The sequence below is a fragment of the Genypterus blacodes genome, unplaced genomic scaffold (assembly GCF_046128005.1).
Source record: "Genypterus blacodes isolate CSIRO-AG114 ecotype Tasmania unplaced genomic scaffold, CSIRO-AGI_Gbla_v1 ptg000039l_1, whole genome shotgun sequence".
Taxonomy (NCBI): Eukaryota; Metazoa; Chordata; class Actinopteri; order Ophidiiformes; family Ophidiidae; genus Genypterus; species Genypterus blacodes.
Window position 1 is genome coordinate 9,811,603 of NW_027466852.1, and position 16,314 is coordinate 9,827,916.

General features: G+C 40.7%; 1 protein-coding gene across 1 annotated transcript; it reads left to right on the forward strand.

Moving 5' to 3' along the window:
- The first annotated feature begins 6,837 nt into the window (after positions 1 to 6,837).
- On the forward strand, positions 6,838 to 12,473 carry LOC142996829 (ras-related protein ORAB-1). Its single transcript, XM_076147933.1, has 6 exons — positions 6,838 to 7,014; positions 8,219 to 8,291; positions 8,376 to 8,471; positions 8,598 to 8,693; positions 10,355 to 10,486; positions 11,081 to 12,473. Exons 1-6 carry the CDS (start codon positions 7,001 to 7,003, stop codon positions 11,276 to 11,278), a joined length of 609 nt encoding a protein of 202 aa, XP_076004048.1. The 5' UTR covers positions 6,838 to 7,000; the 3' UTR covers positions 11,279 to 12,473.
- The last annotated feature ends 3,841 nt before the right edge of the window (positions 12,474 to 16,314 follow it).

Consider the following 16,314-nt stretch of genomic DNA (forward strand, 5'->3'; position numbering starts at 1 on the left):
GTGATCTGGCGCACGCACGCAGTGCAACAATGGCTGACCCTCCGTAAACGGACATGAAAAATAAAAAGGAAAATTAAATAGAAACAAAACAGCAGACGGTGACAGAAGGCAGCCCTCAGTTCTTGCGGTCAGCAGAACCTGCTAGAAACATAAAGTACCCGAGGCATATATTAATCTATCTGTAATGGAACTACAGTATTGTCAAACGAAGAGAGTGACCTACCACAGCCAGGGATCAATCGGAGTTTCACTCATCATTGTCTTTGGATGGCTGAACTGCTTCAGCTGCCGCAGGAAGAAGGAATCGAAAAGAGTGATGGGGGCAGGTGGGACTGCGTTCAGGCGGAAATCCACGACCATCTCTTTTGTTTTCAAAGCATTGAGCTCCAGCGTGTTCTGCCCGCACCACAGGGTCAATCTCCCGCCTGTAGGCGGACTCTTCCCCATCAGAGATGAGTCCAATGAGGGTCGTGTCGTCCGCGAACTTCAGGAGCCGGACCAACTGATGACTGGAGGTGCAGTCATTGGTGAACAAGGAGAAGAGTAGTGGGGAAAGAATGCAGCCCTGAAGGGAACCGTGCGTGACTCAGAGATGTGTTTCCCCAGCTTCACGTGCTGCTTCCTGTCAGTCAGGAAGTCTGTGATCCACCTGCAGGTGGAGTCGGGCACGTGAAGCTGGGAGAGCTTGTCCTGTAGCAGTGACGGGATGATGGTATTGAAAACACAAACAGGATCCTGGCGTAGGTTCCTGCGGAGTGCAGGTGCTGGAGGGTTAAGTGGAGGGCCCTAATGATAGCATCATCTACAAACCTGTTGGTTCTGTAGGCAAACTGGGGATGACTGTAGGTGTCAAGGGGGGCGGTGTCAGGGCTGGCAGCTTGACCATCAAAGCGACCGTAAAACTCATTCAGCCTGTTCGCAAGGCACAGATCATTTAGAGACTGAGCAGGCTTAGACTTGTAGTTGGTGATTTCTCTGAGACCCTTCCACACAGATGCAGTGTCATTAGCTGCAAACTGCTGCTTCAGTTTCTCAGAGTAGAGTTTCTTAGCATCTCTCACCGCCTTGCTAAATCTGTACTTAGCCTCTTTGAACCAGTGTTTCACCGTGAACCAGGGTTTGTCGTTGTTAAAGCTCACCCTGGTGCTTGTCGGTATACAGCTGTCATCGCAGAAGCTGATGTATGACGTCACAGCCTCTGTGTACTCGTCCAGACTGACGGTGTCAGACATGAATACGTCCTAGTCAGTGCAGTCAAAGCATGCCTGAAGATTCTCCAGAGCCTCACTGGTCCACTTTTTAGATGTCCTCACAGCAGGTTTACACATTTTGAGTTTCTGCCTGTATGCGGGAATCAGATGGACCACGGCGTGGTCCGAGTGTCCCAGTGGAGTGCAGGGAACGGCGTGATAAGCCCCACTGACTGTGTAGCAGTGATCCAAGGTGTTCTCCTCTCTGGTCGGACATTTAATGAATTGTCTATATTTGGGAAGTTCATGGCTGAGATTTCCTTTGTTAAAGTCGCCGAGGACAATAACTAAGGAGTCCGGATTGGTCCGTTCCACACACATTATCTGTTTGGCGAGTGCGCGCTGAGCCTCCTGCGCATTGGCGTGCAGTGGAATGCAAAACACCGACCAGAATGAATGACTCAAACTCACGGGGGGAATAGAAGGGTTTGTAGTTTCCAGAGTAGGAGAGCAGTGCTGTAGGATCACTGTCACATCGTTGCACCATAAAATGTCATTTAAAGATGTACTTTGTTGTTAACTGAACAGTTTGAATATTAGGCTGGAAATGCTATAACAGACATTCAAAGATTTTATCTTAATTTACACATGCAGGTGCATGGTTGCTTCAGAAAAAAAGGTGATTTCAAGTAGATCTACCAGAAAATGTAATTTAAAGATGATTTGAGTTGATAATGGAACAGTTTTCACTTTTTCACTCTGAAATAAAAAAGTGAAAAAAGTGTTTTATTCATTTAGGACTGGATTCGTTAACTAGTTAATGTACAATGATAAACAGCAATGGAAGCAGCTGGAAATGGTACAACAGACATGAAAAGCTTTTCATCCAAATTTACACAAGCAGGTACATGGTTGCTTCAGAAATAAGGTGATTTCAAAGAGGTCTTCCAAAAAATGTTGTTTAATTTGTTTTTAGTTGATTATGGAACAGTTTTCACTTTTTCATTCAGTGAAATGAAAAAGTGAAAAAACTTTTCCATTCGTTTAGGACTGGATTTATTAAATAAACAGTTTTCTCATTGGAGTGAGAAAAAAAAATGTCATACAAAGTCCTCCAAAAAATGTCATTTAATTAGTTTTTAATTGATTTTGGAACAGTTTTCACTTTTTCATTCATTTAGGTCTGGACCCCAATCCGTGTCCGCTCAAAGAGCTCTGTTCCTGGCAACATAATGATAGTGGTTGGCATTCCCTCCTGTAGCTCCACAATTCATATTAAAAGGTGATTTTGAATGAATCTACCATAAAATGTCATGTAAAGATGTACTTTGTTGGTAACTTAACAGTTTAAACATCAGGCTGTACTAACATTGATAAACAGCGATTGGAGCAGTTGGAAACTCCTAAAAACTGTGTTTAGACTGATGCTTGTGGCTGTCACATATCAAAGCAGCTGATGATCCCCTGATAAGAATGATATTAACATGATATCATTATGACTCGTGACCGACTCACCTCTGCCAGTTGACATGTGATCTTCACGCAGAGCTCGGACCATGGAGCACCACCGAGCAGCTGCTGAACCTCCCTGCTCTACAGCGCCCGCAGCACCAACACACATGCGTGGCTCTGTACACACACACACACACACACACACACACGCATAAACACATTGACTCTAGCTGACACTAGCTCAGGAGTGTCACTGTATTTAGAATTCAAATCAAATTAAATATTGATCAAACTGATTCCGACATCACTCTGATCGTTATTACAAAAACAGCCATGTCACTGCAGTTATAAGGAGGAGATTCTTGGCCTGCAAAAATCAATAATGACATGTTTGCAGAGGCACATGGGTTAAATTGAGCGATTGGGACCTCAAACCTATATGTGCTGTTTTAACCCAAAGAAGTGTAAAAGCAAGTTGCATTTCTTAAGCAGTGGCGCCTGCAGAAATTTTTCCAAGGGGGGGCCAGATGGGGCCACTGAAAATCTAGGGGCGGCCAAACAAAACCAAACGCCATATGACGCTGTTGTTGTATAAAGGCTAGATAGACTAATAATGGTACAATTGACTCACAGTTCCACAAGAATCCTGTTTTAATGTGTTTTGTATCTGTATATGTGTTAGTCAAGTCATCGTTTTTCAAATAGACTAGTTGTCCTTTTCCTTAAAAATACAAATATAAAACTTGATGTGAAGGAGTATTGTACATTAATAGTACTGAACCAAACATTTACTGGGAACAAGCCTATTCAAGTTTAAAAATACCACACTGGCCTGCAATTTTGTTCAGTACAGCTTTATTTCTCTGTTGCTGCATATTTTTGTAAATTAAAACATATACATTATACCCATTATTTACATTATACCAATCTTTAGAGAAGCACCGTCTTCTATCCCCTTGATAGATTCGAGGGAAGTTCTTCAGTGTGGCTGCATGGGCTGCATGGGCTGCTCTGCTCTTGACTGGGAGATATCTATGATGAAACAAGGATAACCCAGTTATTATGATATAAAAATGACAATACTTATATGAATAGCCCCTTTGCAAAGTAATTATTGACTGCTACCCTTATATCAGCCCTTACAAAATTCTATTCAGTCTATTCAATCTCAACTACCAATAAACATGAATCAGAAAGCTTAAAGTGATTTTTGTCATGACTCTTAACTCAATGTAGACACACTATAACCACACATTTATTCAGATAGCATTACTCTCTAGCTGAGCCATCCATATCATTTTCAGGTCCACACAGTAATAACTTCACCTGTTGATCCAGCTGATTTTGCTGAGTCCAGTTTTCCTATGGTGTGCATGTACAGTGAATGTGTCATGCATGTGAGTGACATGGGGGCGGGGATGTGTATGTGTGTGTGCGTGGGTGAGTGAGGAGAGCGGGAGCCTGAGTGTGAGGGAGGCTGCGGTGATTCGGAGAGCTGGCTGGTGAACGTTGTTGTTATTAAAAATGAGTTTTTGGCGTGGTTATGGCTGACAATAACCTGTGTTTAGTTCAATAAACACGACAATCTAGTGTTGACCCTCGTCCATCTTTTTATTGTTACAATATTAATCTCATCGAAAGCACAACAATGTTATTACTTATTTTACTATTTTACTTATACTATACCTTTCATATTTCACATGATATGTCTGTCCATATATCACTGTCAAAATTCCCCTTCACATTCCCTGTAATTCGGGGAATGCCCTGTAGTTCCCATATCATCTGTAATTCACATGCATACAATCTTTTCTGATGTTAGTGAGATGACTAGCACTGCAGTCAACAGGAGTGTATGGTGTATGCAAATGAGACACACACGAGACACACACATTTGTCATTCACTTTCGAAAAAATATTTCAATTACTCATGAAAATAGTACATTTTTTGCCCTTTATTTGCCTCGCTATTTTTCGCGGTCATTGTCAAATCCGGCGCTTGCTAGCCTGCTTACATCGCCTAATATTACGGTCTCACTGCCGTAACCAAACTTGACAGCAGCGTAATTTGTTTGACTGACAGCTGATGTGGGATAAAATATGCTACATCCATATCATTATTATTATCATTATAATGTAAGTGAACATTATGTTTTTGACATTCCCTGATTGTATTATGATTGTAGTATGAATCATTATTAGAAAGGAAGTAAACAGTTTGTTCTTGGCATGAGGGGGTGGCAGTAGCTCAGTCTGCTGGGCCGGACAGCTGGGAACCGGAGGGTCGCTGGTTCAAGTCTAGCACTGACAGTGAGGCACTTAGCAAGGCACCGGACCCCCAACTGCTCCACGGCCGCTGAAGAATGGCTGCCCTGCACCCCCTCTGTATTGCATGGGTTTGTGTGTGTGATATGTAGGGGGTGCAAGACAAATTTCAATTGTGTGTGATTGCTGTCAGTTGCATGCAAAATGACTTGAATAAACTATCTTACATTTTTTGAGTGTTTTACCAGAATCATTCATTCACCAGAGCAGCACTCCCCTCAATAAAAATCCCGGACAGCACCCCGGGTTATGTAGGTAGATCATCTTGACTTGGTCATTTCAAAAGTAGCTTCCAAGCTGAAAAAGTGTGGGCACCCCTGTACTATACTGATTGGCATATAGTCATTTTGTGACAGAAGGGGACGGGTGTCTGTGAATTTGATTGGATATAAATTTAAATAGGTTTACCAAGTGACGTGTTGTCAAATTTATGTATTCTTTGATCCTTCAGCAAGCCACTCTGTCTTGAGCTTTCTCAAGTTCATCTGCAACGGGGTGATGGAATTCACTTGGTGCTCCTCGGATACTGGAGTTGCTAGTGGTCTCATGGCAGCTCTCCAATTTAGGAATGGGCTCAAGACTGCCCATTTAGACAACTTTATTATGGTAATTGCAAACTTAAAGTCTGTTCTACATAAATTCCTCCAGCATCTTCACTTTCCAATCAGAGGAATTAAAATATTGGACTTGGTGTACACACACATCAAAGGGGCTTTTAAAGCAGCCCCTTGCCACCACCTTGGAGACTCAGATCACATACTGTATCTATCATGCTTTTTACCAACATATGGATCAGTGCTGAAGGAAGACTTAAGGAAGGCAGATCAGAGTCTGGCCAGAGGGTGCAACCTCAGCACTTCAGTACTGTCATATATAATCTTGTCACTGATGTTGAGTACACTGAATCTGTGAATGGCTACAGAGAGAAGTGCATTGGTGTGTCAGAGACACAACACAACAAATTCATCACATTCCAGGTAAATCAGAAGCCGTGGATGATAGCCGAGGTCGAGAAAAGGCTAGAAATCAAGAATGCCACCTTCAGCTCAGGGGACAAAGGCAATTTTTGTAACTACAGAGACACAAAGCACATGTGGCAGGGGGTCCTGGTTATATCGGACTATAAAATAACACCTCAAGTTGGGTCGCCGATACCTACCTCCCTGATCAGCAACTTACCTATGAGCTGCATATGCCTGGGGCATCACTAGGTCTGAAGCAAGTCACCAGATGCTATCTACTGAACAAATGGCAAGTTACACCACTGGGCCACTATTATCTATCAACTACAACAGCTGTAATTTTAAACAAAGAGTATATTTGTGACTGTTCTATCACTTTAGTCAATTAGAGAGAACTCTATGGGTGTGACCTCAACTTTTAAATAGATAGTTATAATGCAACGCAATTTAAAAGGCTTGATCTTAATAGATGTTTACTAAGTACTACTCTGGATTGTGGTTACCACAAATGAACAAAAATGAACACAGAATCTCCCAGTCTTTGAGCCAAGCATTTATTTGCACATTCCCGTAGCCACTATAATATAAAAAATTCGGATGTAGTATGTTTCCCTTCCTACTACTAATACTTGATTGTATATGAAATAAAAAACAACAAATCGGTGTGCTTTATTTGAGAGAAAATGCAACAAAAAACATAGTCGCGCAAGCAGTTTCCCTCTGCTTGTAGTCTTTGTGCTAAATTAGGCTTAACACATGGAGCAGAATTATCTCTATATTGAACACACAGCGACACAAAAGTACAATTATATTTATCAAAACACCTGGGCGTTCAATCAACCGATCTTGGTCTGGACTATGATACCCACAAATCATTTCTCTGGTGTTTCCGGGTAGGTTGTGCGACAGCCATATTTGATTCGATTATGCTGTTTTGGTTGCGACAACCAGTTTAGCGAGTACTGCCCAAAGAAAACAGCCTTTCCTCACTACAGGGCGATCTTTACGATTAATCTGTTACGACAAATACCTGTATCTTCACTAACGGCAAATTATCGCGTATAGCTAACGATGAATCCCGAATAGTAAGTGGCACTTTGGTTGGTAAGGATGACAGGTCTGACGGAGCTGCCAGCTAGCTACATCTTGCCGGAGAAGCGAGTTTAGCATTAGCCAGCTAACCCGGCTGAATTTGTACAAAATGAACGTCAGCCGCTTTGTCTTTCTCAGCTAAAGTTACCATGTTGAGGGCTGGGGCAAGGTGTAATCCAGGCAGCAGCACCGTTTGGCATTTTACTGATATGTATCGATATATCCATTCGAAGATTACACGTTTATACTTATGTATGGTTAATAGTGTTTGTAAGCTTTGTTGACAGCAACTTACATTGGGTGCAAGTAGCGATAGTTAGCTTACATGCTAACTTTGAATACCTACGTAGCATTATTCGATGTTTTTTTCTTATTCAGATGTTGTTTCAGAGAAGATGCTCAAGTTAACCCATCCATCTGGGTCTGTCAGTCAATATAAACCACACCGGGATATTTCAACTGACCTGGGCATGTGTACTTTGGATGTCAATAACACATCTCTAACAAGTTACATTTTCCACGAACGTAAACTTAAGTTAGGTAATGTTGATGTAACCTCATTACTCTGCTTACAATAATAACGTTTAATAATACAATTAAACGTTTTTATTGTAAGCAGAGTAATGTGGTAATGTTGGAAATATTACCCGAGTAGTAAACAGATAATTGTTGTATTATGTGTAGCTGTAGATGAAGAAATCAGGCAAATGATTTCGCCACATGCCAATGTTTGGATACCATTATAAATATTGAAATGTTTCTTTAGAGGCATATAGAGTGTAAAAGCAGGCAGGAATTCAGAGATGACAAGAGCGATGTATAAATAAACGATTAAAACTAATCTATGAATGTTGACAAAACCCCTACTACATAACGTGTTGAAAACACAACTCCTCGAATTGTACTGTCCCAGTTGTGATGTATTCCGATTGATAACTTACTAAAAGTATCCAAGAATTCAAAACTGTATCTAATATTGCGAAAAGGTGAAAAACAACTGTCTTTGACCTTTGTTCCTGTTTCTACTTTACAACTACAATTAGCTTAAGGGAAAGTACAATTTCAAGCAAATGATTTCAGCATTGACAACAGTAATATAACAACTCTATATAGCAAGCTTGTTCTTTTGTGTTTGCCCCATGTTGGTATTGTCATAATAATTTCCAGTGGTTTCATTTTCCTCCTTCATTCTTGCAGTGACTATTTATTCAAACTGCTCCTGATTGGTGATTCTGGTGTTGGAAAGTCTTGTCTCCTTCTTCGGTTTGCAGTAAGTATCCGTTTCTAAGCCACTGATGCTTTATGTTTTAACTACCAGTCAGATCCACGTAGTGTGTGTGTTTGCTTTTCTCAGGATGACACATACACAGAAAGCTATATTAGCACCATTGGCGTGGACTTCAAGATCAGGACTATTGAGCTGGATGGGAAGACCATAAAACTTCAGATTGTAAGTGAAGTCTAGATTTTCAAGATTGTAACTAGATAAGTAGTGATAATATATGCACTTTGTCATCTTAAATCGGCATTGTATTTGTGTTATTTTGGAATGACAAGCTCCACTATGCTTTCACAGTGGGATACGGCTGGTCAGGAACGGTTCCGCACCATCACATCCAGTTACTACAGAGGCGCTCACGGCATTATAGTCGTTTATGATGTGACAGATCAGGTCAGTTCTTCTCTAGCTCTAGACATATATAGTGGGATTCGCTCACATTGAAATGTATTAGGTTTTCCTGTTTTCGTTTTGTGTCAAACCTAACTCAAGATTGTCATAGTCAATAAAATCCAGCCAAAGTTAAAGCAGTGGAAACATGTCTCTCAAGCACCACACCATGGCTTTACCTGATTTATCACTACAGTACTGCTTCAGATGTTTACATAAAATGTAATTTATTATTATCAGAAGAAGAACGAACAAGCAATACAATCCTTATTTTGTCATTTTCGTTAATCAAGGCACAAAGTTATCCAACACCCATTTTGCCTTTCAAACTAATTATCTTATTTTTATTAGCAGTGACAATTGCAGCTATTACTTGAATTCAGACACAGTAGGCTTTCCTTTTATGTCTTTAGCACCTCTATTGCATTTGAGAAGAACGTAAATTAGACTTTCCTCCTTGCTACTCTCTGAGGACTCACAGTTTTGCTGAGTCTCATTTTTATTGTGGAATCATGAACGCTGACCTTGGCAGAGAATTGAGAGGCCTGCAGTTCATCTGATGCACTTCTGGGATCTATTGTAACTTCTTCAATGAATCGTTACTATGCCCTGTGAATATTCACCACTTGTTCCAAATGTCCTCCATTTGGCAGTAATACGGATAATGAGCAGTGATGGCTGCAAGAACCGCCATAGTTTCTGGAAATTAGATCTGCACTCTTTTGTGCATTACCTGCTACATGAACACTATGTATTTTCTCAGGCTACAGGGTGCAAGCCAAATTCATTCCAGAGCCTTAGAAATGGCTTTGCTATCTTTTCCTGAGTGGTAGGTTTTTGAACTACTTTCTTCCCTAAAACATTCTAGAATCGCTTTTGTCCGAGGGATGGTGTTCGCATAGAAGCCTTATGACTGCTTCCCTGTCAGTTCTCAGACCTGTAGTTGGTTTGCTCTGTTCCAACAGGTAGCTTCCAATAACTTTTACACTTCACACTGTTGTGATGTGTTCACACGGTAGACCAAAACGTTTAAGCAAACAACACGCACCAGTAAACTGTTTTGTGATTGGTCAGAACTGATCAGGAGTAACCCCTTACCCGGACAAAATTTCCTTTGCCTGGACAAAATCACAAACATGATTGAATTAATTGCTTCTCTTGCTATTGCTTTTCCAACGTTATTTATAATAACTGTTAAGGTCTATAGGCATTCAGCATGAAAAATATGCTAACTGAACATTTCAAGGGGCATAAAACCCTAATAATAATAATAAACTGAACATGCAACATATATTTCATGTCAAAGTCTTCTGGGTGGTGCATTCCAGGACACATCTGAAGTTTGGGACTTTTAATTCAATAAATAATGGAATTTGCTTATTCAATTATTTTCTCTCACTGTTGGTCTACTCAATTTGATGTCGGGTCACAGCAGTTCTGCAGCGCTCTTCAACAGATGTCAAATAGCAAGCAGACTGTCAAATCTTGAATGTAAAATGTGACTTAAAAGGTTCCGTGCTTAAAACTGCATTATCATGCTACAGTAATGACATTGACAAAAAGGTGACCAATGTTCACTGTGATGAATGTTATTGAGTTAAATTCTTAAATGAATTCTTGTAGCACTCTGTAAGAGTTGCTGTCTTTGTTCTGTGCATCACCAGGAGTCCTTCAATAATGTGAAGCAGTGGCTACAAGAGATTGACCGCTATGCTAGCGAGAACGTCAACAAGCTGTTAGTAGGCAACAAATGCGACCTAACGACAAAGAAAGTTGTGGATTACACTACAGCTAAGGTAAGAGGTCAGTCAACATGCTTCTGTGTGACAGGAGCACGTTTCATGTAAAATGTGATGTGATGCAGTGGTCACTTAATTCCTTTTCAGGATAAGGTAAAAGAGTAGACTGGCTTGTGCAGATGAATGAATACCTGGCTGAAAAACAATTGCTGAGACTGAGCAGCTTTTGGCTACTAGTGTAGTTTTCCAACCACAATGTCAGCCTCACAGTGGTCTGCCCCAATCTGACACTCACTTATTGCTGTGAGATATTTGTCAATTGAACCCATAACTGGCCAACTGACCAATCTGAAGTATGGGCTGTAGTGGGTATGATGCAGGGGCGTCTCTTTATCTTGATGCCAGTTCCTTTTTTTTTTAATAAAAGGGGGTTTATATTTCAGGTTCTTTTACAAGCACATCCAATCACAAATTAATGTTTGATTTATTTGGACGATAGATTGTATTAGTGGAAATCCCAGTTGAGCTTTCAGGTCCACAAAGAGAAATCAAACTTCATTGCCTCATGCATTGTGGGTTGAATTAAGTGGTACTCTTAATTTTCCTTTTATCTATGGCTGCTTTTTTATTTTACTGTCTTTCCTCCAATAGGAATTTGCTGACAACTTGGGGATCCCCTTCTTGGAGACGAGCGCCAAAAGCGCCACAAATGTTGAGCAAGCCTTTATGACCATGGCAGCCGAGATAAAGAAGAGGATGGGCCCTGGGGCCACAGCCGGTGCTTCAGAGAAGTCCAATGTCAAGATCCAGAGCAAGCCAGTCAACACTTCCTCCGGAGGCTGTTGCTAATCCCAACAACTACAGCCTGAATACACCAGAGCCTGTGACTAGTCTCAATGTTACCCATGCTTCACAGGGAAGGAAGAACAGAGGGGGCAGTTAAGGAGGGAGAGAGGGAGGCAAACAAGGATGAGGCAAAGTTAAAGTCAGCCGATTTTTAATTATGTGTGCAGCAACAACACCATATTCCAACCCACACCCTTTCAGTCAACAATAGGACAGCAAGCCCCACAGAATACACTCCTCATACTCAACCAAATTGTACTGAAAATGCAAGTCTCATTGTATACAACCTTTAACAGTGTGTGATGTTAACCAGTGAAAGAAGACACGTATACAGCTCTTCTTGTTTGTTTTCTTTGTTCCCATTTCAAGAAAACACGATAATTCAGCTCTCCTTCATTTTGTTTGCCCAATTTCTTCCTTCAGGTTTGATGGATGAGTTACTTTTCTGAACACAAACTGGTCTTTATTTGGCTGTGAATGAACAGCATTACCTTATCTCCTCATTTGTATGAATAAGTTAGCACTTCAAATGAAGCACATGCTTAAACCAGCATCATGCATGCCAGCAGAATTGATTAAATGTTCTAAATGCATCTGGAATGCAGTCATGAAGCGGGCAGCGTCCTACTCTCTTAACAAATCCTTCGATAGTTAACCCATTCCAACTTCATAAAATTGCCCTAGAAATTATGTGCCAGTGCCTTTGTGGCAGATGTTTTACATTAATTATGCCTTCGGTGCTCTTGTGTTGTTGGCATATCCTCCCATATGTCCACAGTAGTGTGATTGTCATTTTATTTCTTTAAGAATTGACTTTGTATAATAGTAGTTAACATTCCTGTATATATATTTGGCTCTGTGTGTGTGGTCTGCTGGTATTAATGATACAAAATAAGCATGTGCTACATTGGGAGACCTGATGCCAGCCATGTGTATTTCTCTGCTAATGTTTCTCAGCTAACAGCACATCAACAAAAAGAGAAAAGTCACCATCCTAGCTCTGAGAATAATCTATAAACTGTATATATTTATACATAAATGTAAGAAGGGATCTGCAAATTGTGTAGAGAAGCAAGTGAAAGAAACGTCATTATAAATTGCTCGAATTGGTAATCTTGGCACGTGATATGTGGCTGCGGACATGACATTTTTGTGGCACAATGTCTACTATTAAAACAATGAAGGAAATCTTTGATAACTGTTGGTCCTCACGGTTTGTTTGTTTCTCTGCACACAACCTCATTTGGAGGTTTGAGCATTTTCAGTGCTCTGCTGGAAGCAGGGTTCAATTGACAAAATATCTCACAATTGACAAATAAAGAGACGCCCCTGCATCAGCCCATACTTCAGATTGGTCAGTTGGCCAGTTATGGGTTCAATTGACAAATATCTCACAGCAATAAGTGAGTGTCAGATTGGGGCAGACCACTGTGAGGCTGACATTGTGGTTGGAAAACTACACTAGTAGCCAAAAGCTGCTCAGTCTCAGCAATTGTTTTTCAGCCAGGTATTCATTCATCTGCACAAGCCAGTCTACTCTTTTACCTTCTCCTGAAAAGGAATTAAGTGACCACTGCATCACATCACATTTTACATGAAACGTGCTCCTGTCACACAGAAGCATGTTGACTGACCTCTTCCATAAGTTGTGAGGAATGATGATCTTTGACCAAGATTTCCCAGGCGCCAGAGAAAGGTGCTGCTTCACATTGTGACGTGTTGTTCACAAGGCCTCTGACCTAAATGCTGGGCCTTTCATTTCAGGCGAAGATATGTTTTTTTGACCGAACTCGAAGGAAGCTGTCAATGTTTCATTTTAAAAAGTGAGTGCCAGCATGTAAAACACAAAACATTGCATCATTTCATAAACCAGGCTGTAGTAGTTATTATTTACTATTTAAATTCAACAATTCCGTGTTTTTGTCAAGTTGACACCAGAAACCAAAACCAAAAAAGTTATAGAATTTGTCAATGGGTTTTCCAGGCCCAGAAATGTCTTGTACAACGTCTGTAATGTTTACTCTCTCTTAGCAATTTAGCAAGATGAGCCTTACACCATATTGACACAAGGTTCAAGCAACATTCTAGCTCGTCTCATTGGTTTGCAGTTACATATACTTTCCAGTAGAGGGCAGGTGACGTTTGCATTCTGGGTACAAAGCAGCAGCATTGAAGGTGCAGCTCAATTTCTTTTTGGTTCTTACAGGAAGAACTTCCTCTCCACAGTCAGATCCCAGTTCCAGGTCTCGTGATTTACAGACTCAACAATGAAAATGCAGCTGAACTACATTATATCCCTAAAACAACATCTTGTTGATATCTCTTACACAGTAAACAACAATTAGAAGCAAACTCAATGATGTCCTGCACCGTGTCTCACAAAAACGACTTTGCAGTGAACCTGTTCTGCAATATTTACTATGTCTGGTATATTTTTGAGTTTAAGCACTGGTGTGTGTTCTTGTTCAACCTTGACATCTTGCAAGACAAGACCCAGTCAAGTTTATTTGGTGGGGTCTCTGTTCTAGTGGCTCACCCATCCTCCACTATTTACCAGTTTACTTTGCTAATGTTCTGCAAGTTTAGTCGCTAAAATAGGCAGTGTGGGCTTAGTCCTGTGTTTGGCTCCTGCCCCTCCCCCCACAGGATAACCTCCAATATGCTTTCAGCTGCAAAACAAAACATCCATTGAGTCAGTGGACAGAGCGTTTTGGTGTAAGCTTGTGGAGGAATGGGGGAGGGTGATGTAAATCTGGAGGAAGGGGGTTGGGGGTTTGGTCTAAGTAGCTGGGTCTGTTTGCAGGCTTCATGAGTCTGTTTGCAGTTGCTTGTCAACGGGGGGAGGCGAGGGGTCATCTGTGACAGCTGCACAGGCTGGAGCCATTCACTTCTTTGCTAAAGAAGATCTGCACGAGTACGAGGGGGAGATTATTATTAGTCAATGTGTGAAATTCACTCACAGTCAATCTGCTGCTCACCAGCTGATCTGTCTGATGGCTTGCTGGAAAAAAACATGCCTGCGGTGTTGGACAGCTGCTGTGTTCTGGGTCAGCATGCTGCCTGGTGGGCAGACACGCATGCTGTGGGACATAGCAAGGCTCATCATCATATGAGCCGAACAAATTGGTGTCTCAGTCAGCTAAAAATATTTCAAACATCATGCCAACATTATTAACAGAAAATCAATATAAATTGATGTAAACTTACTGCCAGTAACAGACCAAGTATGCATGATAAATGGGCGTATAGTGTTTAAATATAACAGTATGTTTCATCAGGGGCCTCCACAATTAAAGACTAGGTATGTCATTTGAATGGGTCATGAAATGTTAGTAAGGTATTGCATTTCAAACATTCCCTCCAAAAGCAACTGACATTTTCCCACTTCTCAGTTTTGTTGACTACACTACATGAGGTGTGATGAGGTGGTAGAAGGCTGTCATGGTCAAATGTTTACGCCACCCTGAAGGTCTGGGAGACTGAAAGGTCTGGGAGACTGATATGTCTGCAGGGAAATATGGTATCGTATGTGTGGGGCTTTTTAAAATTTAAACGACCAATATATCCATATAAAAGGTTTGACACAGCACAAACTTCTCCCCCAGGATAAGGCATCAGGTAGGATTAGTATTCCACCTGTAGTGTTCACCCCTTCAGGCATGAAGCCGATTTGCCGATTAAGAAAAATCGGAAAACAACTCATTTTTTCCTTCATTTCGTTTTGACTCAAACAATTGACTTTTACATACCAGGAACTCTTTCATCACTACACACAGTCAATCTTGTTAGCAGTCAGAACCAGTATTAATTGATTCACATATATCTATAGGATTGACAATTGATATATTTCAACTGTCAATGTTTTGCTGAAGAGCTGAAGAGAAGGGCTTTACAGGCCCACAACAACAGACAGTTCCTGACCCAGCCCAGAGGCCTCTAGGAAGACAAGGAACAACTCCCAATAATGTAAATGTGTAAGGAAAAGGAAGGAATTCAAAGAGCAATTCCTCAAACAGCCAGCAAGCAATAGGAATAGCAGGTGGGAAATAATTCAGCAAAAACATAATAATACATTAAAAGATGAATAACACAAGAGAGAGAGAGATTCTTTGCAGAGTGTCCTGACGCCGGGGAAGCAGTCCAGGTAGGTAGTTAGGGGTGGGGGCATTTCATTTTTCAATTCCACTTTAAATTTTGTATAGTTTAGATAATCTGATGCTATTGTGTTAAAGCAGCACCAGCGTGGAGGTCACATACTTAGTAAATTGGTGCTTTCACAGTGCAGACGTTCACAGCACGATTCAGCAATTGGCATCAACCAGTTGCACTTACAAGGTTTTACAACCTTTGGAAAACCAATGGATGATACAGTTACTAAATTTGGAGGTTGTTACTTCAAGTAAGATCATTCCGTATGAGATCATCACGTTAAAATATTAACAACAAATACACCTACACATTGTCCAGCCTAAAGATACCATATCAGTAGGAAGTCTAATGATGTAAAACAGTCAACACAATGTTTGCCCTGAATTGTGTTAATGGTGTGTCAATTATTTTCACGACAGTGAAATCATGCCATTTAGTGAATCACAAATGAATCTTAACATCAGGTAGCAGTAGATATTTCGAAGGAAAAGGTGCTCAAACATAAAATGTGCGTTCTTACATACCAATAGAACTGTTTGTTATAAGTTGACCAACCTCAATAAGCAAAGAAAAACAGCAACATCTACAAATAATCATTATCAACCTGCCAAATGCATTAGCACAGCACAGCAATTGCAAAATGCACAGAATCAGTACAACATCAATCAGGCCAATCATGAATGGAAACTAGTAGTTGGAACATGGATGACACTTTGTATTTAGAATAGGCTATTATAACGAGTTTTATTTATAACAGCATAAACCAGGAACAAATGTAGCCTGTCACTACTAGTATAAGGTCTAACATGTTTGTGGGTAGTTAAGGTTTGTAGAAACGTTCTAATACAATAACAACTTATTATTCCAGGCTCTAAGCACATCAAATAAGA

Coding starts and splice junctions, on each gene's coding strand:
- LOC142996829 (XM_076147933.1), top strand. Junction 8,292..8,375: donor GTCTCCTTCTTCGGTTTGCA/GTAAGTATCCGT, acceptor TGCTTTTCTCAG/GATGACACATACACAGAAAG. Junction 8,472..8,597: donor AGACCATAAAACTTCAGATT/GTAAGTGAAGTC, acceptor ATGCTTTCACAG/TGGGATACGGCTGGTCAGGA.